General features: G+C 41.9%; 2 protein-coding genes and 1 long non-coding RNA gene across 5 annotated transcripts in view; 1 reads left to right on the plus strand and 2 right to left on the minus strand.

The window, feature by feature from the left end:
- The window catches only part of JAK1 (Janus kinase 1), a 210,434-nt gene extending 199,420 nt beyond the window's left edge, over window positions 1-11,014 (plus strand). For both annotated transcript variants that reach the window (XM_074376335.1, XM_074376334.1), the window contains exons 16-25: window positions 259-394; window positions 2,101-2,252; window positions 4,549-4,699; window positions 4,800-4,894; window positions 5,901-6,093; window positions 6,831-6,955; window positions 7,333-7,505; window positions 8,483-8,600; window positions 8,819-8,929; window positions 9,587-11,014. In XM_074376335.1, coding sequence (XP_074232436.1) covers window positions 259-394; window positions 2,101-2,252; window positions 4,549-4,699; window positions 4,800-4,894; window positions 5,901-6,093; window positions 6,831-6,955; window positions 7,333-7,505; window positions 8,483-8,600; window positions 8,819-8,929; window positions 9,587-9,682 — 1,350 coding nt within the window. In that variant the 3' untranslated portion in view covers window positions 9,683-11,014. The remainder of the gene's footprint in view (window positions 1-258; window positions 395-2,100; window positions 2,253-4,548; window positions 4,700-4,799; window positions 4,895-5,900; window positions 6,094-6,830; window positions 6,956-7,332; window positions 7,506-8,482; window positions 8,601-8,818; window positions 8,930-9,586) is intronic.
- Window positions 4,112-6,824, minus strand: LOC141579576 (uncharacterized). The gene is made up of 2 exons (XR_012511190.1): window positions 6,495-6,824; window positions 4,112-5,135 (listed from the first exon to the last, which is right to left on the minus strand). It is a non-coding gene; the product is annotated as an uncharacterized LOC141579576 (long non-coding RNA).
- RAVER2 (ribonucleoprotein, PTB binding 2) overlaps window positions 11,011-24,500 on the minus strand; it is a 98,472-nt gene continuing 84,982 nt past the window's right edge. For both annotated transcript variants that reach the window (XM_010949966.3, XM_045512441.2), the window contains exon 12: window positions 11,011-12,976. In XM_010949966.3, coding sequence (XP_010948268.3) covers window positions 12,830-12,976 — 147 coding nt within the window. In that variant the 3' untranslated portion in view covers window positions 11,011-12,829. The remainder of the gene's footprint in view (window positions 12,977-24,500) is intronic.

The following is a 24,500-nucleotide window of genomic DNA, read 5'->3' on the forward strand; positions in this document are numbered from 1 at the left end:
GCTCTAGTCAGTGTAATTCTCACGAAAGCCTGATGAGGCCTGCTCCAGTGTCTCCCTGATGAGGGAACTGGAGTAGAAGGATGTTACGAGATGTGCCCGGGTCCCACAGATCTGAGGGAGAGCTAGGCTGCCTGGGTCTGGCTGTGGCTGGGGAATGTGGAGAAAAGATCTGAGGCTTAGAAGCAGGGAGTGTGGGAAGGAGGGAAGATGGGCAGCCCCGTGGGCAGCTTTGCTGAGCTCAGCCTTTTCACTCTGCAGGAGGATAAAGACCTGGTCCACGGAAACGTGTGCACTAAAAACCTCCTCCTGGCCCGCGAGGGCATTGACAGCGAGTGCGGCCCGTTCATCAAGCTCAGTGACCCCGGCATCCCTATCACGGTGCTGTCCAGACAAGGTGTGTCTCCCCTCCCTCCGGCCTCCTCCCCCACCCCTCCACCCCACCCGGGGCAGGGTCAGGCCAGCAGTGGGAGGGCGCTGGGGCTGGGGTTCTGCCTCCTTGTAGAAAGCACACTTCTGCAGAAGGTGTCTGGTGCTCCTGCCAAGATGTCAGATGTGGGAGGGTTGGTCCCTGCCCTCAAGGTGCAGCTTGCCAGAGGCACGTCCAGTCCTTGCCATGAAGGAGCTGTGTTCCAGGTGCTGGGGCAGCACAAAGGGAGGTCGCAGGTCTGGGGCTGCTCAGAAAGCTGTCGGGAGGAGTGGGACCTGGGCCCTCCCTGTGTTCCTTTTGAAATCCACTGTAGCAGTGAGCAGTGTGAGAAGGCGCCTTAACAACTGCTGTGGCCTTGCTTCTCTTTGAATGAGGTTATCGTGAGTTGAAGGCTCCAAAGGAAAGGACAGCCTTGGGAGCTGAGACACTGAGAGCAATGCCCAGGATGTGCTCTCCCTGTAGGCCACATGTGGGACCCTGGTGTCCCCCCGGGCCTGCGATGGCCTGCAGCCTCCAGCACCGAGCACAGTGCCTGGCACTTAGAGTTTTGCTCAATTATTCAGTCAAGGGGTGGACTGAGTTTGGAAGGGAACCAGGATGAAAAGCAGGCCTCACAGATAAGCCCCAAATCATCCGTTCTTTGGAAGGGGAACGGGAAGCTTCCTTTAGTACCTGTTTGACACTTACTATCTGGCTACCACCCGACAGTCCTGAGACAGATTCAGCTCTGAATCTCAGCAAGGGTCTCCGACAGACACTGAGGACTAGCGCACAAGTAGAGAAGCTTCAGGATCCCACGAGGGGTGGCCCTAAAATGTTGTGGGCATGCAGAGGCGAGAGACATCACCCTGCGGGGGCCGAAGGTGATTCAGGGAGGCGGTGGGCTTCGCCTGGGCCTTACAGGTCAGCAGGTGGGCCTGCAGCACGGCCTGCACGTGCCTGTGCCAGGAGGAAGGACGTGAGAAGGTGGGGAAGGGGGGGCCGGGGGCCTGACCATCCCGCTTAGGGATGGCCTTTCAGCTTCTGGTGACATTGGGAGCCAGGAGGCTGCTCTGGGAGGCCACTGGGCTTGTTAAAGTCCATTTGCATTGATGTGGCAGGGGTTCCTGCTCTGATCACTGGCCTTGGTTAGTAGCCAGGTGCAAGAGAGGTGTGACTTCTTTACCTCAGTCTTCTCTTCCCTTGTTCTTTCCCAAATGAAAGAAAACCCATGTGAAAGGGATGTGACCCTGCAGGGTGACCGTGAGCACGTGAGGTTGGCCCTGCCCGCTATGCCTGTCGGCTGCTTCTCCCCTGCCATCTCCTCCGCAGGCCTTTGTCCACATGACCCTCTGTTCTCCCTCCCCAGGGTGTCGGCCTCCACCCCAGGGTGCTGTGCCATTTCTGAGGCCAGAGCTTCAGAAGACTGGCTCACACGACCCTCCTGGGGAGCTTGTGATAAACAGACCCAGCTGCGGCCCTGACCCAGACCGATGCATCTGAAGGGCCAGGGTGAGGAGCCCGGGAAACCGCCCCTTTAACAAGCTCCCCGCAGGATCAGTGTAGCCGTGCTCCACGTTTGGAAAGTGCGACTTGAAATAGCTTCTTTGTTAGCTCCTAGTTCCTGCTGCAGTGACAGTGATCCACTCCCCAGGTGGTTCCAGAAACTGATCTGTGTCCCTTGTCTTTTCCAGAGTGCATAGAACGAATCCCATGGATTGCTCCCGAGTGTGTTGAAGACTCCAAGAACCTGAGTGTGGCTGCTGACAAATGGAGCTTTGGAACCACACTCTGGGAAATCTGCTACAATGGCGAGATCCCCTTGAAAGACAAGACACTGATTGAGGTGAGCAGTTGCTTTCCAGGGTGTGAGCTGAGGACCCCTTGGACACTCATGAACGTCTCAGGAGTCATCACGAAGTTTCACATGGTGGAAGGAGTGGGCCTGAGTTTGGATTGCTCCACAGGCTTACTGGCTGTGTGATCTCACAAATGTTACTTAATTTCCTTGAGCCTTAGTTTCATCATCTGTAAAACGGGGATTAAATAATGCCAACTTTGCAGGATACACCCAGAGTGCCAGGTACACAGTACGTGCTCAGATCGCCATAGCATGATTTGAAATTTTAAATGGCTACTTTTCAGCAAAATTAGCACAAGGTGTTTATTGAGTTCCTCCTGTCCTAAGTTGAAGCTGGGGGTGCACAGTGAAACAGATGCAGGCCTTGCCATACCCTGAGGACCCTGGGCTGTGGTAGGAGAGTTAGGCTCAAAAAGCAATGATGAGGATTCCATGCAGTATCTGAAACCGTCACCCTAAGAGCCCTGCGTGTTGGTGGCGGCAGTGTCATTACCCTTGTTTTACAGGTCAGGTAACAGATGCAGGTGGCTCGAGGCCTGGGCCCCTCAGCCAGGATGCAAAGCCACGAGGCCCAACTGCTCTCGTGTTAACTTGCAGAAAGTATGGCGGCTCCAACTCCAAAAGGATAAAGTAGTAAAAATTTCAGTAAAGGACCACTGATCCCAACCCAGTGATTGGATTGTTGGGACGTGCCTTGTGTGTTTAGAGAGGCAGGCATCATTTTTAGCCAGGAGGGAGTGATCAGAGTCTAGAGGAAGGTGGCATTTCAGTTGTCCATGGGAAGCAGCTCGTGGTTTCGTTTGCCTGGAGTGTGGAGAGGAATGACAGGCAATGAGGTGGGAAGCGTGGTATGGGGTCAGACTGTGTAGAGGCCCCGAATGCCAGGCTGCAGAATTTCACCGGGGGTGATGTGGGCATTGGAGGGTTTGGGTGGAGGAGTCAGGTGCTCAGGGGCTGGCCTGCCTGGGGACGGCTCCTCTGCATGGTGGTTGGATGGACGGGCTGAGGAGAGGCCTCATGCTCTGAGGGTCTCAGTGGGGAGAGACTGAACCGGGAAGTGGCCGTGGGGACCCGGAGCGGAGAGTGCACGTGTAGGAGATGCTGAAGAGGCAGACCCTTTAGCTAGTTAACCTTTTGACAGGTAAAGATGACATGGGACTTGGGAAAGAGAAGTTAAGCTGAAACCAACAGGGAAGCCATCACATCTATAAATCTGCTATTTGGGATTTTCAGCCTGAGCTTTTGGGAGTCATTTTATTTTTAACTTCCTTGGAAACAAAACAGTATACCCTTTGCTGTCAGTCACTGTTTGTTGAGTGCCTTCTGTGTACCCTGGGCTGAGCAACATGCAGAGATGGTGTAAGGAAGGGTCTGTCCCTTTGATAAAAGAGAGCCCTGATCTCCTCCCAAGTCGGTGGGTTGGGCGGCCCTTCCACCGGGCTGCCCTGGAGGCTGGAAGGGTGAGACACTCTGATAGCGGGGGCAGCTTCTTAAATCCAGCCTAGAATGTAGTGATTCCACTTTGTTTTTTAAAGTATTAACCCCATTGGTGAGAATTTGGAAAATACAGGAAACTATTAAAAAAAAAAAGTATTAATCACTGTATTCTGGGCACTGCGACTACTGCTTAACGCTTTAGCATGTTGCCTTCCAGTCTGTTAGTGTCTCTCTTCTTAAACAAAATTGGGATCGTGCTAGATACAGTTACACGTGCTGTACTTTTTCATTTAATGTAGTGGGTACTTCCTGTATGATTAAATAAGTCTTAAAATTTGTACTAATTTAAGGTAAGAGTTCACTGTTTGATTAAACTCTAACTAATTTTATATTTAGCATTCAGGCTGTTCTCAAATTTGTAATGTTTTATTTTTATTCTGCAAGGAATATCTTTAAACATAAATGTTTATATCTGACTTATTTCTGAGTCATTCAATAATTGGAATTAATGAGTCAAAGGGTTTGAAGAATCAGAAGATTTCTGTACATGTTGCCAAATAGCATTCCAGAAGGTTGCATGACTTTGCTGGAATACAGCTTTCGGAACTGGGCGGTTACACTGCCTGTCTTCCTTAAATTTAGATTATTTTAGTATCAGGACTGAGGTTTCCCACAGCTGGAAAAAGGCAGTAGCATGCACACACGTTTATAAAGTCTACCTTTAAGAAGAGCTGTTGGGAATTAAATTAGGGATTGTTAGGGAGCTCCTTCTGACCTGGGGCTAAGGCTTTTGGGGGTTGGGAGGGTTCCTTTGGTTTCTTCTACATGGTTCTTTTCTTTACAGAAAGAGAGGTTCTACGAAAGCCGGTGCAGGCCAGTGACACCATCTTGTAAGGAGCTGGCTGACCTTATGACCCGCTGCATGAACTACGACCCCAACCAGAGACCGTTCTTCCGAGCCATCATGAGAGACATCAACAAGCTGGAGGAGCAGAGTAAGTCTCCGCTCATGCTGCCCCGCCCCGAGCAGCCCGAGCCGGGAGCCCGCGAGGGCCACTCCCTGCCTTTCACATGTTTTCTCTTCTCTTCTGTTAGATCCAGACATCGTATCAGAAAAAAAGCCAGCAACCGAAGTGGATCCCACACATTTTGAAAAGCGGTTCTTAAAGAGGATCCGTGACTTGGGAGAGGCAAGTTTCATTCGAGTCCCTGCTGGCCTTTCACCTCTCTGGACATCCAGAGCTGCTCTCTGTTCTCTCATTTCTGGTCCAAGTTGATCAGAGAAAGCCTCTTCCTGTGTTTTCTTTGGACCAATGACATCACAGGGGATTGTGTGTGTCTCCACCTGACGCTCACACGGTGACGGCGTGCATTGTACCTGTCTCCATGCACACAGGACATCGTCAGCCCCTCCAGAGACTCGGTTTTTCTCTAAGGGCCGGAAGAGAATAGAAAGGGGGAGATTTGGGGACATCTATACCTATCTCTGACTTTTCTGGGAATATATATCCCGTGGGGTTGCTTAAATGAGGGATGGGTTTCCTACATAAAACACCAAAATAGAAGGGTAGCTTTCCCTTTGGACTTGGAATGGCAGTTTTCTAACAGGAAATGTGGCTAGAAGAGCTACTGGGATTGGCATCTTCATAGGTTGTCATTAAGTAAACAAAGATTTTGTCCCACCTGGAGTACCCGTCACGTACCAAGGCCATGTGCTGAGCACCTACAGCTCAGCGTTTTTGCCTCCTCAGCCCCCCTAGGGGTTCATCACCACTGTGTGCACTGAGCACCTCTGGTGCCCGCGCGGACGCCTGGGTGACTGGGCCCGTGTCGCTCTCAAGTAGCTTAGCTGGGATCGGACCCACGTCTTCTAAAGACACCTCACACCATGCTCTTCGCAGCTACGTTGTGGGGCTTCCCCTGGAGCCTGGGCCCAGGGCTGTCCTGCGTGTCCAGAAGTAACCTTCACTGCTGCTTGGGTTACACTTTCACGGAAGCTGGGATTGACATCACTTGATACTTTTGTCACAGCTTAGTAGTAGAAGGGGTGGCAGGTGAGCCGAGGGAGGAAGGACTGTGACCAGGCTGTGTCGGCCTTCAGGGGAGCGGCCCGAGGAGCACGCCTCGTCTCGGAAGTGTGTCCCTGCGGCGCAGGCTGGGGCTGCCCTGATCAAGCACGTGCGTCTTTCCCTCCAGGGCCACTTCGGGAAGGTTGAGCTCTGCAGATACGACCCCGAGGGGGACAATACAGGGGAGCAGGTGGCTGTCAAATCTCTGAAGCCTGAAAGTGGAGGGAACCACATAGCTGATCTGAAGAAGGAAATCGAAATCTTAAGAAACCTTTATCACGAGAACATTGTGAAGTACAAAGGCATCTGCACCGAGGACGGTACGTTGTGCACAGGCGGGCTGGTTTAGAGATGGAGTGACTGCCTGGGGTCTTGAAGGCCGGTGCTGAGCAGGCAGTACCCTCGCCTTCTCTGGGCCGCCTGAACAAGCTACCTGAGGGCCCCCAGGGGCCTTGGCTTCGGAGGCATACGCGCTATCAAATCCCTCAGCAGAGCTTCCAGGAAAGGGGATGATTCCAGCATTGCCTCTCCCGGCTGCTCCCACACCCACGCTGGGGACTGGACTTCGCCTGTCCTGAGACCCGCACAGTCGGGCCCTGAGGCCAGGTGAAGCTGACCCCCCCACCCCCCGCTCCTCCCCTTGCCCTGCTCTCCTGCTCCAGCACGAGCCGGGGTATTTCGTTTCCTAGTTGTCTAAATCAAGGTGGCAAGTAGTACTTACTGAGAAGTGTATCTTTTACAAGCCGGTCCGATAGTTGGGGATTGTACTTTAAAATTGGTAGTGAAATGACGTGGCTCATAATTTTAAAAAATCATTTGCCTAGCGGTTTGCAGAACACGGAGTTGTCTCAGTGCATGCTGGCGGCCCTGGGGTGGGCGCACAAGCGTAAGGATCCTGAGGCTCTGGGGCCTGAGAGGTCCGGGGACCTGCCTGTGGTGCAGTGGCAAAGCTGAAGTCAGTTCAGGTCCCATGACTCCGGATCGTGTGCCCTTTACTCTCACACAGTTCCGTCATCTGGCAGCCTCGTACTGATGGGTGTTGTTTTTCCCTGAACAGGAGGAAATGGTATTAAGCTCATCATGGAATTTCTGCCTTCGGGAAGCCTTAAGGAATATCTTCCAAAGAACAAGAACAAAATTAACCTCAAACAGCAGTTAAAATATGCTGTTCAGATTTGCAAGGTAAAAAGAAAAAAGAGACAGCACAGTAAAGGTGAAACAACTCCGGCACTCTGTCCTGGGTGAGGGGTTTGCAACTAGGCTGCAAGCAGGAACCTTTCCAGTAATTGTGCTGCGTTTGTCTTGCTCTACGTGATTTGCGTGAAAGGATTAGTCTCTATTAAGAAAGGGAACTGATTTGTTAATACGGCTACTTTAATGTGTATTTCTTTAAATTAGGTGGTCTTACTATTTTTGCATAAAAGTAAAAATCAAAAAAAAAAAAATTCAGTGATACGTGAACGAAATGACATTTGTATTTTTTTGTTATGAAATGATAGCTACAAAACCCAGCCTGGGCTGGTTGCAGCAGCGCGCTCTCCCTTACTTCTCTTCCTCAGGGGATGGACTACCTGGGTTCTCGGCAGTACGTTCACCGGGACTTGGCAGCAAGAAATGTCCTTGTTGAGAGTGAACACCAAGTGAAAATTGGAGACTTCGGTCTGACCAAAGCAATTGAAACTGATAAGGAGTATTACACAGTCAAGGACGACCGGGACAGCCCTGTGTTCTGGTAACTGAATCAAACGGATTTCATCAGCACTTCGTAGGGTTTCCACTGTTGTGACAGGCCCTTTCCTAGCTATGTTAATGTCTCTTACTAGTCAAGATTAGAAAGACTTAGGATTTTTGGAATTTACTCCTTACACAAATAGGTATCAAGGTCCTAGCCTGTGCCAAGTACTAGAGACGTGGCGGTGAACAAGACGGCTGAGTCAAGGATTTACTGGGGGAGGCAGCCACTTCTGTGATCCCGTAACTGTAGAAGGGTTCAGGCTTGGTTTTCTGGAAGTTCTGTTAAGATAAGGCCTTAAAGGATTCCTGGGGGTTAGTAAAGATGGTGAGGAGGCGGCACGTGTGACAGCAAGAATGGGACAGAGCAGGGGCTGTCCCAAGAACTGAAATCAGCCTCGTGTGGCCGCATCGTGAAGGGAGGTCTCGGGCGTTGCCGAGTCACAGAGCGAGGGCTCTGTCCCAAGAGCTTTGGGATGCTGTTGGGGGATTAAGGGCAGGGACTTCTGTTTAACAAGACCACTGGAAAGGAGAGGAGCAAGATAGGAGTCCAGTTCGGCCAGAGCCAGTGAGGGTAGGACCTTGGACAGTGATAATGGTGTTTAGGAGAACGGCTATGGAGGTGCCTCAATTTCTGGCTCAGGCAATTGGATGTCATTCACCAAAACAGCTGACTTTGGAAGAGGACTGAACAGTGAGGTCACTGCCGCTTCCTCCCCATGGAGGAATGAGAGCACGGGCTTGTCTTACTGGTATTTGGGGGCAGGTATGTGCTACGGGGGGCCCAGAGTGGGTACTGAACTGTGTGTCAGGTGTGCCCCACAGCAGCCCACAGGTGACGAACACACAACACTCTCACATGTCTTAGAATATTAAATTCTAAGAAACACCAGAGAGCTGATGTTCCTGAGTTACTCTGTCATGTTTTTTGGAATATGCTTTCCAGGAAGTGAAGTTTTATGGTCTGCTTTCTTTCAGGTATGCTCCAGAATGTTTAATTCAGTGTAAATTTTATATCGCCTCTGATGTCTGGTCTTTTGGAGTGACTCTGCACGAGCTGCTTACTTACTGTGATTCAGATTCCAGTCCCATGGCAGTAAGTCTTACTTGTCTGTCGTTACAATCTGGCACCCAATGAAAATGTGTCCATCCCTCCGTTTTGTAAGTGGTATTCTTAAGTGGGGCCCAATCAGTGTGTTCAAATGGAAAGGTAAAATTTCTAGAATTATATTGGAAATTAAATGAAAGTCCAAGACACTTTTCCTTAATATATGTGTAAAGTAAAGTATTCTGTTTGGTTTTATTTTTACCTAGTTGTTCCTGAAAATGATAGGCCCAACTCATGGCCAGATGACGGTAACAAGACTTGTGAATACATTAAAAGAAGGAAAACGTTTGCCTTGTCCACCTAACTGTCCAGAAGAGGTATTTATGGGCCATTTCACAGTAATAAAACTCAACTTTTTTTTTTTTTTTAATGTTTTCACCACTTGGTTATCCAGCATCGGACTGGAGTGGGGGAGCAGGAAGTGGTAGAATACTTCAAGATAGTTTTCTGAAGCTGAATTTCAGATAAGAAATCTGGGAAATCATGACAGCCACCAGTTATATGTAAAGCAAGGGATTCCCTTCAAAAGTAGGCGCACCTCAGTGAGCGCCCTAAGGAGCACGTTTTGTTGTAGCCGTACTGTGACAGACACACAGAGGTGCGTGTGTGTGTGTGTTTCATCTCACTTCTCCACAGCATTTCTCCGTGAATTGAGCCTTTAAGACTAACTTTAGACTATTTATTAAGCAGCCAGTGAGGAGATTTGAGTCTAAACTGAGCTATCACGTCATTATCTGGATTTTTCTGAAGGTCAATTAACTTATGAGCTTCCCAAATATGAAAATATTATTTATGAACTATGGTTGTCACATTTTCTATATTTTAAATTACTCAAATACTCTTGTTTTCTAGTCTTACTCATTAAGGAAAATCATTTACATTTCCAAAATTATTTTCTTGATCTTCCTATAATTATTTTTTAAAAAGTTTCCAAATCTAATATGTTTACAGTTATTGTTTTTTTCTTTCTACAGGTTTATCAACTCATGAGAAAATGCTGGGAATTCCAACCATCTAATCGGACAACCTTTCAAAACCTTATTGAAGGATTTGAAGCACTTTTAAAATAAGCAGCATGAATAACATTTAAATTCTACTCTGTACAAGTTCTCTCCCCAGCCAATAGCCAAGCCATTTTTAAAAAATTTGTTTTTAATGGAAAAAGTTTGTATTCTGTCTAAAATGATACTTGGGTACGTATCCATGTGTAAGGCACACTGTAGTGCTTAATATGCGTGAGTACTTCCTTTAAATTTGGCACCAGTAAAACACTGACAAATAATAACCACCCAAATATTAGAAAGCACTTAAGCACTCCTCCTTTTGGGAAGAATACACCACTAACCAGACGAAACAATTTACTTACCATCACCCTTGAGTACCAGAGTAGGATTTTCCAAAATAAGAGGAGCTTGACAGTCCTCTCAACCTAATTTCTGTTTGTTAGCTGCCGGTTTATCTGAAACACTTTTTTGGCACATAAAGATTGATGGACTTAGCCGACACTCGAAACATGCCCTCAAATTTCAGCATCTACAGTGACAGACAAAGCATTCTTGAAATACTAGGTATCAGTTAGTATACTCTTGTTTCTCTACAAAGATGAGTGTATTCCTGTCAACAGTAGGACATAAACTGAGTTGTTTCTGCAATGGCTTAGCCCCTGTCCCCTTGGGTGACCAGTGGTACCTATTTTAGAAACCGGTCACAGCCAGGGGGACAGGTATGGAATACTTTGCTGCATGATGTTAATTCTCGAGAACTAAGCCTGTGCCAGTGCTTTCCTAAACATATACCTTTAGTCAGGATTGACTCCAAGAACCTGGATGCTCTTACACATGCTTTTCAGAAATGTCCAGGTAATGTACATTCTTTTATAACTCTACCACTTCGGGGCAAGCTGTTCCAGCATTGATTTCGGATACTGAATGTCAGAATATATATACCACATACGTTGCACTGTTCTTAGAGTGTTTCAGTACTTACCATCCCTCTGCAAGAGTTGATCACTATTTTGACTGCCACCTTACGTTGTAAAACTTGAAAGACCGACCCCTCTGGAAGCACTATGGACTTCAGGATCCACTAGACGGTTGCCGGTTTGCTTGGAGGTAGCTGGGTAATCAAAAATGTAAAATCTCTGATTCAATGTGAACCATACGATCTTTTTTGACCAAGAGTCTGCATCAATGCTGTGTAGCATTTCTTTTGGTATCATTACTTTTCCCCTTTTGAGCTTGAAAGAGGTCTGTATTGATTCAATGGCAACAATAAACTTGAACTTGCCGTTTAAATCTTTCCAATAACCCTACATCACCAAGGTCTCTCTCTGTGTCAAACCTGTGGCCACTCTATATGCACTTTGTTTACTCTTTATACAAATAAATATACTAGACACTTCACATGCATATGCCTTTTAATATTAAGATCCATTTTTCAAAGCATTTCAAACAGTTTGTTTACATAGAAAAATAACAGTATAGACTATGGCTGGGGGATGGGGGTAATGGTCCTTATTACTGACACCACTTAATTTGTACTTATCTGTCTTTCAGTTCTTCCAACCTCTTCCTGCTTCCCTTTCTTCTATTTGTACTGTTGTAGAGGTGTGGCAAAGCATTGGAGAGGCTAATGCAACAGGAAAAAGGGAAGAAGTGCAGAGCATGGAGAAGCCATTATTGAGCTGCTGAGTCAGAATTGACTGATGCCTGTCCTGATCAGTTATTTATGGGTAGTATACTTATTAGAAATGCTCTTAACTTCCTAGCTGTCATTGCCAATAGAAGTTAATATATGCAATAAATTAGACCAAGTAAAACTCTTCACAAATCATACCATATGTACCAGTTTTTAACTCCATAATTAAAACAGGAGAGATACTTTCTATCATAATTACAAGATATTTAATGATCTGATTTCAAAAAGACTCTGATCATTGAGATTGCCTAAACTCCACATCATCAATTACAGTCTCGTAACAAGGAACAAACTTACAAATGTCTAGATGGCAAAAGGGTTTCTCATGCATTTAATACCAAGCTCTTTAGGAAATGGTGATGTCAAAAGTTATATGCAATAGTAAATTGGGTTAAATAGCTGATAATTTTTCAGCCTAATACACTGCAAAAGAACAAGAGACAAAGCAGAGAATGAAGTACAGCTTATTTCCTCAAAATGGTTATTAATACTGTTCCTTCCATAAGACTTCCGGAAGGGCAGAATTGCTGCTTTACTGTATTGTGGAACTAGGGCATTTGATGACCAAAATATACCCTGTTCTAGTAATCAGATCATCACTAGTCTGTGCTGTGAAGTATGACACAGAAACCTATGTTCCTTGCCACTTACAAATCTGTTGCAAAAGTTAAAGGTCTTTTGTAGGTGAAGTAAAGGATTAGAGAATTAATGGTATTATATCAGGAGTCATTGAACTTTATAAAGGGCCAAATAATTTTTAAGTCAGTTTTTTCCCCTCTAACATTTAAAAATGTAAGCATCATTCTTAGCTTGCAGGCAGTACAAAAACAGGTGGAGGACTCAAATTTGACTGCAGGGGGTTAGTTGTTTGACAACCCCTGAAATTAGATCAAAGCTACTTTTCTTAAAATGTCTTGTTTCTTAGAAAAGGTATAAATGGTAAATAACAAGTAAAGCATCTGTAGTAGTGTATATCTTGGATATCACTATCACCGTGTTTCACTTTAATTTTGCATGACTTGTACAGCGCTAATAATTTTGTCTGCATGTAGAGCATCTTTATAACATTACTATCACAGTATTTTGTACTTGCGCTCTTGTAGTTCTAGGGAAAGTAAACTGAAATGTACAATGGCTTATTGAGAACTCATTCTAAGGCTCGGGAAATAAGAACATTTCCCATTTATTGCTTCAAACTTTAATATATGGTGTCAAAATTATTCCCACTCCTAAAAGAGGAATATTGGAACATATATTAATTTCTCCAATGGACTGTGTAAGTTAATATCAGATTAAGATACATCTAATGCTAGTGGAAAATGTCCTCAATTGATGTCTCTTCTTATTGCTACTTATTTTTTTTTTAATTTGGCAATTCTGCCTGCTGCACAGCAGAGTTCCTTGTGGGAAGTTTTTAACCCGTATTTAAAGGATATGGCTAGTCTGAATGTAGTTAAGGCAGCGATGAACAGCAGAGATACTGCAAAGAACCCTAGGAGGTTTTAAGGAGAGAACTTAACTCAGTACACTCGCTTCTTTTTTAAGTAGGTTTCCATGTAATGTGCTCCTGTGCCCTGAGAATGCTGGTCAACAAATTCCAACGAACCGCCTTCTGGGGCAGAGATAAGATACGACGAGCCACGCTTTTCATTTCTTAAAGATGACACCTGTTAGAAAAAGAAATCATAACTAATGCTAAAATCTAAATTAAAATTCGTTTATTTGTTAAAGAGGTATTATATAAGAGAAGCAATTCTACTTGCGATTTGGTGTAAAAACAGAATAGCAGGATAAATAACAAAGCTATTCAAAAAATTACACAAAAATTTCTGTATCAAAATCACTTGTGGACCTTCCTCTTTCCACCACTCCCTACATTTTAGGGAAAGAAAAAAAGTGACATTTTAGTTGCTTCTGCCGTTTGTACCTAGTTAAATCCCACTGAATTGGAATAGCAACACAGAATACCAGTACTCTTCTGAGGAAGGACAGTGGGCTAAGGAATTGAACTGCATGTCAGATTACATGTTAAGTTCATCTAGTGATAAAAGACATGGCAAGAGAATAAACTAGTAGGTGCAGAAACCAGCAAATGATGTCAAGAATAATACAATGATACATTCTAGAGAGCAACGTGAACTCTAACTTTAGTCTAATATAATCACCTGGAAAGCTTGTTAAAAAGCAAGTTTCCAGGCTGTATGTCAGATATTCTAATTCAGAAGTGTTTATGATAAGGGCCAAAATGTTCTTCACAAGTAGTCAGTTACCACTACAATAAATCAGATTGTAGCACAACCTCCTGACCACCTAAAATCCTTCTTAGTTTTAGGTTTCACAATACTATGTGTGACAAGCTTACTGAAGCAGAATTCTGTAACTTAATATACAAGAATGTAGAAGTGACTCATAAGGAAAGCTTCCAGCATTGCAGAAGAGCCTTCTCGTATTACAATTAAAATTACAATTGAAGTTGAACCCCATTTTAAGTTGGTTAAAAACAAAGGGGACAGATGATGAATCTATCCTTGTAGATAAAGCAATTCTCAATTATTCATGTTAAGGATAAGGAGGAGACAATCAAGATGCTGACCAAGTTGACTCCAGAGTTCCCCTCCTCCCAGGGACGTGCCAAATGTACAGATACATACAAAGCAATTGCCTCTAAAAGAGGTCCAGAAACTAGCTGAGCAGCTCCTATACACTGGACAAATGAGAAAATACCCACATCAAAATATGGTAAGAAAGGCTAAGATACAATCCCCATAAACAGCATAGTACCATACATCAGAAGGGAACTCCCAGCACTGCGGGGTGAAGGGTTTGGACCCTACATCCAGTATCCCAACTTTTAAGGCTCCCAAAACACCTACCTCTGAAAGCCAACAGAGCTTGTATTCATGAGAGCCAGAAGACTGTAGAAAATAAGCATTCTTTGGGGCACACAGCACTCATGGGACTATCCCCTCAGGGCAGGCAAAAATCACCCATCTCTCAGTCTTCCCCTGAAAGAGGTGTTTATCTGCATGCTTCAAAATCTGCTGCCCGAGAGCCAGGTGCAAGGGCAAGTGCAATCTTCCTCAGACTGGGGAAGCTGCAGGACGCCTCTCCCACCTTCTTCCAGCCCTGTCTAATCACTAGTATCTACCTGGAGGGCCTTGCAGGGATGTGTCTATGCCATGCCTCTTAAGTCTGACACCCAAGGAATGGTCTGTGGATCGCGTAGCTCTGATAGCCAGTGGGGCCTGCATTCAAGAATTCCACAGGACTATAGCAAACAAAAAATTCTTAATGAGTGCAGGAGCACTCCTCCCAACCGCCTAGTGACTATACACCTGTGCTCAGCACAGAGGGAGCAGGCAAAAATGCCCATTTTTAACTTGGAAGGGGCTTAATACATACTTTCCCAGCTGCTGCCTGAGGGTCCAGAGTAATCAGTCTGCATCTAGGTGCTAACTGCAGACTTCCCCACCCCCCATCCTGTGCCTTTGGATACTCAGGTGGAACACACTCAACTACTGGAAGCTACTAAGAGCCAAAAAGGAGGCTCAGGCTATTACAAACAATTGAGAATAACAAAGCTTAGACCGGGCTGAATGACAAGGTCCATCATCTACCGAGACTATTTGTTCAAGACTGGGAGAAGTCGCTGTTTTATCAAATGCATAAGACACCAATAAAGGAAATGAAGCAAAAAGATACGTTCCAAACAAAAGGACAAGGTAAATATCCAGAACAGATCTTAATGAAACAAATATTAAGTGACTTCCCTGAGAGAGAGTTCAATGTAATAGTCAAAAAGATGCTCACCAAGGTCAGGAGAGCAAGCATGAACAAAGAATTTCAATTGAAATAGAAAATATTAAAAATTAACAAATAGAAATCACAAAACTGAGGGATATAAGTGAACTGAAAATTTAGAAGGGTCCAACAGCAGACTAGATCAACCAGAAGAAAGGATCAGCAAACTCAAAGGTAAGTCGATGAAATTCATCCCATCAGAGTTGCATAAAGGAAAAATAGAAAGAGTGAAGACAGCTTAAGGGACCTATGGGACACCATCAAATTGATCAATACACACATTATAAAGATCCCAGAAGGAAAAGAGAAAGGGGCAGAAAACCTTTTCAAAGAATTAATGGCTGAAAACTTTCCTAATCTGAGGGAAAAAGCAGACATCCAATCCAGAAAAAGCCCAGAGAGTACCAAACAGGATGAATCCAAGAGATCCACAATGAGACAAGTTATATTCAAAGTGCTGAAAGGAAAAAAAAAAAAAAATTGCCTACTAAGAATATTCTACCTGGCAAAGCTGTCCTTCAGAACTGAAAACGTTTTCCAGACAAAAACTGAAGGAGTTTATCACTAGCCCAGCCTTATATAAAATGTTAAAGGCAGTTCTTCACACTGACATGGAAGGATGCTAATGAGTAACAGGAAAACATGTAAAAGTATAAAACCACCAGTAAAGATAAGTATATACTTAAATTCAGAAAACTCTAATAATGCTGATAAATCAATAATTCTAGTATGAAGGTCAAAAGACAAAAGTAAAAAAAATAATTATACAATCATTTGTAAATGAATATGCAATGTAAAAAGATGCAAATTGTGAGATCAAAGCAATGTGGAGGTTTGAGAGAGCTGTATGCATTTGAAGTTAATCAGCTTAACACAGACTATTATATATATAAGAAGCTTTATGTAAGCCCCATATTATCTACAAAGGAAAAGCCTTGAGTAGATATATAAGAGAAAAGAATTTAAGCATACAACTATAGAAAACTATCAAATCACAAAGACACAAGAGGGGAAGGAAGGAACAGAGGAATAACAAAACAACCAGAAAACAGTGAACAAAATAGCAATAATAAGTCCACAACTACATTACTTTAACCCACACCTACAATCAACTAATCTACATCAAGGAGGCAGGAATATACAATGGAGAAAAGACAGTCTCTTCAATAAGTTGTGCTAGGAAAAGTGGACAGCCACACATGAAACAATGAGATTAGAACATTCTCACAAACAAAAATAAACTCAAAATGGATCAGAGACCTACACATAAGAATGGAAGCCATAAAACTCCTAAAAGAGAACATAGACAAAAATACCCTGACATAAATCAGCACTATTTTCTTGGATCAGTCTCCTAAGGCAAAAAATAAAAGCAAAAATAAACAAATGGGGCCTAATTAAACCTAAAAGCTTTCACACAGTAAAGAAAACCATAGACAAAATGAACAGCCTACTGAATCGGAGGAACTATTTGTGAGCGATGCGACTGACAAGAGTTTAATATTCAAAATATACAAACAGCTCATACAACTCGATATCAAAACAACCCAATCAAAAAAAAAAAAAAAAAAAAAAGGCAGTGACCTGATCAGACATTTTTCTGAAAAGACATACATATGGCTACCAGGCACATGAGAAGATGCTCAACATTGCTAATCATTGGAAATGCAAATCAAAACCACAATGAGCTCTCATTTCACAATGGTCAGAATGGCTATCATCAAAAAGTCTACAAATAACAAATGGTGGAGAGGATGTAGAGAAAAGGTAACCCTTGTACACCGTTGGTAGGAATGTACATTGGTGGAGCTACTCTGGAAAACGGTATGGGGATTCCTCAAAAAACTAAAAAAGAACTACCACACAATTTAGCAATTTCACTCTTGGATATATACTGGGGGAAAAAATCACCAATTCAAAAAGTTACATACGCCCCATTGTTCATCTCAGCATTATTTATAATAATAGCCAAGATATGGAAGCAACCCAAGTGCCCGTCAACAGATGATTAGATTAATAAGATGGGTTTTATTCATACACAATGGAATATCAGCCATAAAAATAATGAAATGCTGCCATTTGCAGCAACAGGGATGGACCTAGAGACTACCATGATTAATGAAATGAGAATGACAAATACTGCAAATCACTTATAAGTGGAATCTACAAAATAATACAAATGAATGTACATGCAACACACAGACTAACAGATACAGAAAACAAACTGTGGTTACCAAAGGGGATAGAGAAGGGGGGAGGTACAGGATTAGGGGTATGGGATTAACAGATACAAACCACTATGTATAAAATAGGTAAGTAACAAGGATATACTGTGTAGCACAGGGAATTACAGCCATTATCTTGTAAAAGCCTGTAATGGAGTCTAATCTGCAAAAATACTGAATCACAATGCTGTACACCTAAAACTAACATAATATTGTAAGTCAACTATACTTCATTTAAAAAGAAATTTAAAAATAACTTTGATTAAATTTAAATTTTGTCTATGTCTAAAGACAGAGTGGCTGAATGGATAAAATCAAAACCAAACTATATGTTGACTAAAAGACTCTCACCTAGTTTAAAGGACACACATAGACTGAAAGTAGAGGGATGAAAAAAGATATTCTATACAAACGAAAACCAAAAGAAAGCAAGATTAGCTATACTTAGACAAAATAAACTAAGTCAAAAAATGTAATGAGACAAAGAAGGTCATTATAAAACATCAATTAATCAAAAGGATATAATAGTTGTAAATATGAACCAAAATGGGAGCACCTAAATACATAAAGCAAATATTAATTGGGAAGAGAGAAAAAGACAATAATACAGTATCAGGAGACTTCACTTTCAACAATGGATCATTTGGGCAGAAAATCAGTAAGGAAGCATTGGACTTAAACTACATGTTCAAGAAGATGGACCTCAAAGACAAAACATTTCATCCAAAAGCAACTGAGTACACATTCTTCTCAGGTGCACATGGAATACTCTCCAGGATAGATCATATGTTAGGCCACAAGTCCTAATAAAGTTAAGAAGATTGAAATCATATCTAGCATATTTTCCAACCACAATTGTATGAAACTAGAAATCAATTACAAGAAAACTGGAAAACTCACAAATATGTAGAGATTAAACAGCATGCTCCTGAACAACCAATGGGTCAAAGAAGAAATTAAAAAATACTCTATGACAAATGAAAATGAAAACAAAACATAGTGAAACTTCTGGGATGCAGCGAAAGTCATTCTAAAAGGGAAGTTTACAGTGATAAATACCTACATGAAGGAAAAAGGAAGATCTTGGACAGCCTATCTTTATACCCGGAGGAACTGGAAAGAGAAGAACAAACTAAGCTCCAGGCTAGCCAAAGGAAGGAAATAACAAAGATAAGAATGGAAATAAATGAAACAGACTAAAAAGAAAATAAAAAACAATAAAACTAAGAGCTGATTTTTGAAAAGATAAACAAGATAGACAAACTTTTAACTAGACTTACCAAGAAAAAAAGGGGACTGACATTAAAGTATAAATGAAACAGGAGACGTTACAACTGATAACACAGAAATACAAAAGATCACAAAACCCACTGTGAATACGCATATGCCAACAAGTTGGATAACTCAGAAAAAGTGGGTAAATTCCTACAAACTATACAACCTATGAAGACTGAATCATGAGGAAATAGAAAATCTGAACAAATTGCTAGTAAGGAGATTGAAATAGTAATCAAAAACCTCTCAATGATTTAAAAACAGAAGTCCAGGGAGAGATGGCTTCACTGGTGAATCCTACAAAACATTTAAAGAATAATTAATACCAAACCTTCTCAATATCTTCCAAAAATAGGAAAGGAAAGAACACTTCCAAACTCATTTTGCAAGGCCAGCTTTACCTTGATACCAAAGACATCTGGTATACCAAGACTGACAAAAACATTACAAGAAAGAAAATTACAGGCCTATATCCTTGATGAACACAGATGCAAAAATCCTCACAAAATATCAGCAAACTGAATTCAACATTAGAAGGATCAAACACCATGATTAAATGGGATTTACTCCAGTGATACATGGATGGTTCAATAGCCACAAATCAATAAATGTGATATATACCACATTAACAAGATAAAAGATAAAAACTGATCTCAATAGAAGCAGAAAAAGCATTTGACAAAATTCAACATCCATTCATGTTAAAGACTCTCAACAAACTGGGTATTAAGGGACTGTACCTCAACATAATAAAGGCTATATATGACAAGCCCACAGATACGGACAACAACACAGTCAACAGTGAAATGCCGAAAGCTTTTCCTCTAAGATCAAGAACAAGACAAGGATGCCCAATGTCACCAGTTTTATTCAACATAGTACTAGAAGTACTAGCCAGGACAGTTAGGGGGGAAGAAAAAGAAAGAAAAGGCATTCATGTTGGGAAGGAGGAAAGTAAAATTGTCACTGTTAGCTGATCACATGGTACTATATAAAGAAAACCCTAAAGAATCCACCAAAACACTGTTAGAAATAATAACTTCAGTAAAGTTTCAGGATACAAAGTTAATATACAAATATCAGTTGCTTCTCTCTGCAATAACAATGAACTATCCAAAAACAGAAATTAAGAATACTTAGGAATAAATTTTACCAAGGTGAGAAATTGTATGTTGAAGATTATAAGAAAGATAACACAAATAAATGGAAAGATAGTCTGTGTTCATGGATTGGAGGAATTAATTCTAAAATGTCCATACTACCCATGGCAATCTACAGATTCAATGCAATCACTATGAAAACTCCAGTGACATTTTTCATAGAAATAGAATAAATAACCCTAAACTTTGGAACCTGAAAAGCCAAAGTAGCGAAAGCCATCTTGAAAAAAAAAGAACAAAGCTAGAGGCATTACTCTTCCTGATTTCAAACAATATGGCAAAGCTATAGTAATCAAACAATATGATAATGTCATAAAAACAGACACAAAAGATCACTGGGACAGGATAGAGAACCCAGAAAAAAAAAATGTTATATGATCAATTAATTTATGACAAAGGAGCCAAGAATATACAACTGGGAAAGGATATCTTTTCAATAAATGGTGTTTGGAAAACTGGATAGCCATGAGAAAAGGAATGAAACTAGACCACTATTGACACCATACTCAGAAATCAACTCAAAATGTATTAAAGACTTGAATGTAAGACCTGAAACCATAAAACTCCAATAAGAAAACATAGTAGGTAATAAGTTCCCTGACATTGGTATTGGCTATGATTTTTTGGGTTTAACACCAAAAGCAAAAATAAGTAAGTGTGATTACATCAAACTAAAAAGCTGTACAGCAAAGGGAACCATCAACCAAATGAAAAGGCAACCCATGGAACAGGAGAATATATTTGCAAACCATGTATCTGTTAAGGGATTAATATCCAAAATATTCTTGGAACATATACAACTCAATTGCCAAACCCTACCCCCCAATTTAAAGGTGGGCCAAGAACCTAAATAGACATTATTCTAAAAAGAAATACAAATGGACAATAGATATATAAAAAGTACTCAATCTCACTAATCCCTAAGGAAGTGCATATCAAAACCACCTCACACCTGTTAGGAAATCTATTATCAAAATGACAATGGATAACGAATGCTGGCAAGTACATGGAGAAAAGGAAACCCCTGTACACTGCTGGAATGTAAACTTGTACAGCCACGACGGAAAATAGCATGGAGATTGAAAACAGAACTTCCATACAATCTAGCAATTTCACTCTGGGCATATTCTGAATTCCTTTGGAAAGAAAATAATTAACTTGAAGAGATATTTGTACTCTCACATTTACAGCAGCATTGCTCACAATAGCCAAGGTATGGAAAAAACCTAAGTGTTTAACAACAGATTACTGGATAAAGAAAATAAAGTGTAGTATGTCTGGATATTAATTTGCATTTCACTGGGTGTACACACACACATATATATACATACAATAGAATATTATTCAGCCTTAAAGAAGGAAATCTTGTCATTTGAGACAACAGATAAATCTGGAGGACATTATGCTAAATGAAATTTTTTTTAAAAGATTAAAAAAAAATAGTCAACCTCATAGAAACAGAGTAGAAAAGTGGTTGCCACTGGCTAGAGGCTGGGGGAAATAGGGAGAGGTTAGTAAAACGGTACAAACTTCCAGTTATAAGATGAATAAGATCTGAAGATCTAATTTTTAACATGCTGACTATACTTGATAACACCATATTATATAATTAAAACATCCCGAGACAATAAAACTTGTATGTTCTCACCAATAAAGAAGACAAGAGAGGGAGGGAGGGAGGACAGAAAGTGAACTGATGGGTATGTTAATTAAGTCATTGGGGAGATTCCTTACACAATGTATATGTATATCAAATTATCATATTGACATATTTTCAATAACTTACAATTTTACTTGTCAATTATATCTCAATGAAGTTGGAAAAAATAATGGAACTTTTTTAAAAAAGAAAAGGGATGACAAGACAAAATCAGAAATCCATCTATTTTGGTGCTTTAATTTCATGTGGTCTACTGTTGTGGTAGTCCACTGAAATCCTTCTTCACATACATAAATGTTTAAAGAAATGTTTCACAAACTGAAACAGATTAGCAAGGAATTTGGTTTTAACTCCTGTGTCTAATTTCTCCTGGTAATAAAATATATATCTGAAGTTTGTTCTGAAATAACGAGGAACAGTTACGAGTAAAGATGGAAGAAGCCTGGCGGTGAGGAAGCAAATTGTTAAAACTGGGTTAATGGGTACAAGAAACTCCACCCAGTTTTAGTTCTAGATGGTGATGTAGGTGGATCCTGAACTCATCTCCACCCACGGGCACACTGAGTCTACAGCTACATATGGAGCAGTTTCCTCCGAAAGAAACCCCAAAACTAGATCAGTGACTCCTAAACACTGGGCAAGTAAGAAAAAACCCACATCACAATGGTAAGGAGAGACTAAGACACTGTCTCCCTGTCAACCCCACCCTTAGAGCAGCAACCCACAATTGGGAGGGAATTCACAACCCTGAGCATCTCCCTGAGACGTGAAAAGGTTGGAATCCCAATCAGGCACTCCAACTTTTAAGACCTGCACCTGAGAGACGAGCCCCCAGAACATCTACCTTGGAAATCCAACAGAGCTGGCATCCACCAGTCCCACAAGGCTACAGTGTTCTGAGAAATGGTTCTTAAAGGGCTTGTACAGACTTACACACCCCGGGGCCCCTGCGCAGAGGCAGCCAACTGAAAAGCATCCAGTATGTCTGTGAAAGAGACCTATTTCCTTATCTTAGGCTTCAACCTGAGGGGCAGGCATCTAATTTAACACACATATAGGAGCCCACTGACACCCTCCTAAGTGGAGGCTGGTGGGTGCCACCTTCATATTCTCCCTTTGCCTTCCTTGAGGTCACCAGTGTCTCTGAGAAAGGAGCTTGTGTACATGCCTGGTGCCCTCAGTTTTGTGCTGCTGCTTGACTGCTCGGCTCTGCTAGCCAGCAGGGCTTGTGCTCACAGGTTCAGCGGGATGGTAGCAGACAACAGAAACAGTTCTTAACTGCTAATAACACAAGGCTCACTGCAGAGGAAGCAGACAAATGCCTGTCTCCTAGTCTTCCCCTGAAATAGGTATATCTGTATATTTTTAAAGCTGCTGCCTGAGGGTCTAGCTTCCGAACAGCCTGACTTCTAGGTGCTGATGAAGATCCTCCCCTTTGGGACACTGACAGGTCTTGGCACACCCTCACCTCCTGAGAGCCACCAAGAATAAAGCAGGCTGCTTGGACAATCACAGATTCAAAAGACAACCAAGAGCTAGGGCAGGATTGAACGGTAAGGTTCACCTTCTACCTGAAGCCACTCCTTCAAGACTGGGAGGAGCGTATATTGTATCTAACGCGCAGAAACCAACACAGTCAAGGAAAATGAAGAAACAGAGGAATACGTTCCAAATGAAAGGAAAAGATAAAACCTCAAAAAAGATCTTAATGAAATTGAGATAAGTGATTTAATTTATAAAGAGCTCAAAATAACAGTGGTAAAGATGCTCACCAAACTCGGGAGAATAACAGATGAACAAAGTGAGAATTTCAACAGAGAGAGAAAACATAAGAAAGTACCAAAAACAGAAACCACAGACTTGAAGAATACAGTAACTAAGCTGAAAAACACAATAGAGGGATTCAACAGCAGATTGTCTGAAACAGAAGAAATGATCAGTGAACTGAAACAGGGCAGGCGGAACTCATCCAAACCATGCAGCAAAAAGAAACAAGAATGAAAAAAAAGTGAAGACAACTTAAGGGATGTATAGGACATGATCACGCAGACCAACATTTGCATAAGGGTCCCAAAAGGAGAAGAGAGAAAGAGGCAGAAAAGTTACTTGAAGAAATAATGGTTGCAAATTTCCCTAACCTGGGGAAGGAAATAGACATGCAGATCCAGGAATCCTCGGGAGCTCCCAGGATTGGATAATAGGATAAACACAAGAGACTCACGACAATTAAAATGTCAAATTAGAAGCAGCAAGAGAAAACTTGTTACATTCAAGGGAACCCCCAATAAGACTATCAGCAGATTTTTCAGCAGAAACTTTGCGGGTCAGAAGAGAATGGCATGAAATATTCAAAGTGCTGAAAGAAAACACTTGCCAGCCAAGAATACTTTACCCAGCAAAGCTGTGCTTCAGAACTGAAGGGCAGATGAAGAGTGCTCCAAACAAGCAAAAACTAAAGGAGTTTATCACCTAAACCAGTGTCACAGGAAATGTTACAGAGACTTTTTTAAGCTGAAACAAAAAGGTGCCACTTAGTAACAGGAAAACATCAAAGTATAAATCTCACTGGTAACAGTAAATATACAGTAAAATTCAGAACAATCTAACGTAAAGGTAGTGAACTGAGCACTTACAAAACTAGCATGAAGATTAAAGACGAAAGTTGTAAAAATAACTATATAACCACAATAATTTATAATGGACACACAAGATAGATGTAAATTGTGACATCAAAAATAAGATGTATTCGCAAATACTAACTGCTATAGATAAAATAAACATGTTTATACTATATAGCACAGGCAACTATATTTAATATCTTGTAGTAACCTATAAGGAAAAAAAGAATATGAAAACAGATGTATGTGTATGTATGACTGAGACATGCTGTCCACCAGAAACAGATGCAACATTGTAAACTGACTATTCTTCAATAAAAAAGAATGTCAAAGAAAACAAAAAAACAAAAAACAAACAAACCCTCCAAAAACCAAACAACAGAATGTGACACCAGCATCATGGTGGAGTGAGACACTCCCTTTCTCTCTCCCCTTCAATCCACAACCAGTAA

Source organism: Camelus bactrianus, chromosome 13 (genome assembly GCF_048773025.1).
Source record: "Camelus bactrianus isolate YW-2024 breed Bactrian camel chromosome 13, ASM4877302v1, whole genome shotgun sequence".
Lineage (NCBI taxonomy): Eukaryota > Metazoa > Chordata > Mammalia > Artiodactyla > Camelidae > Camelus > Camelus bactrianus.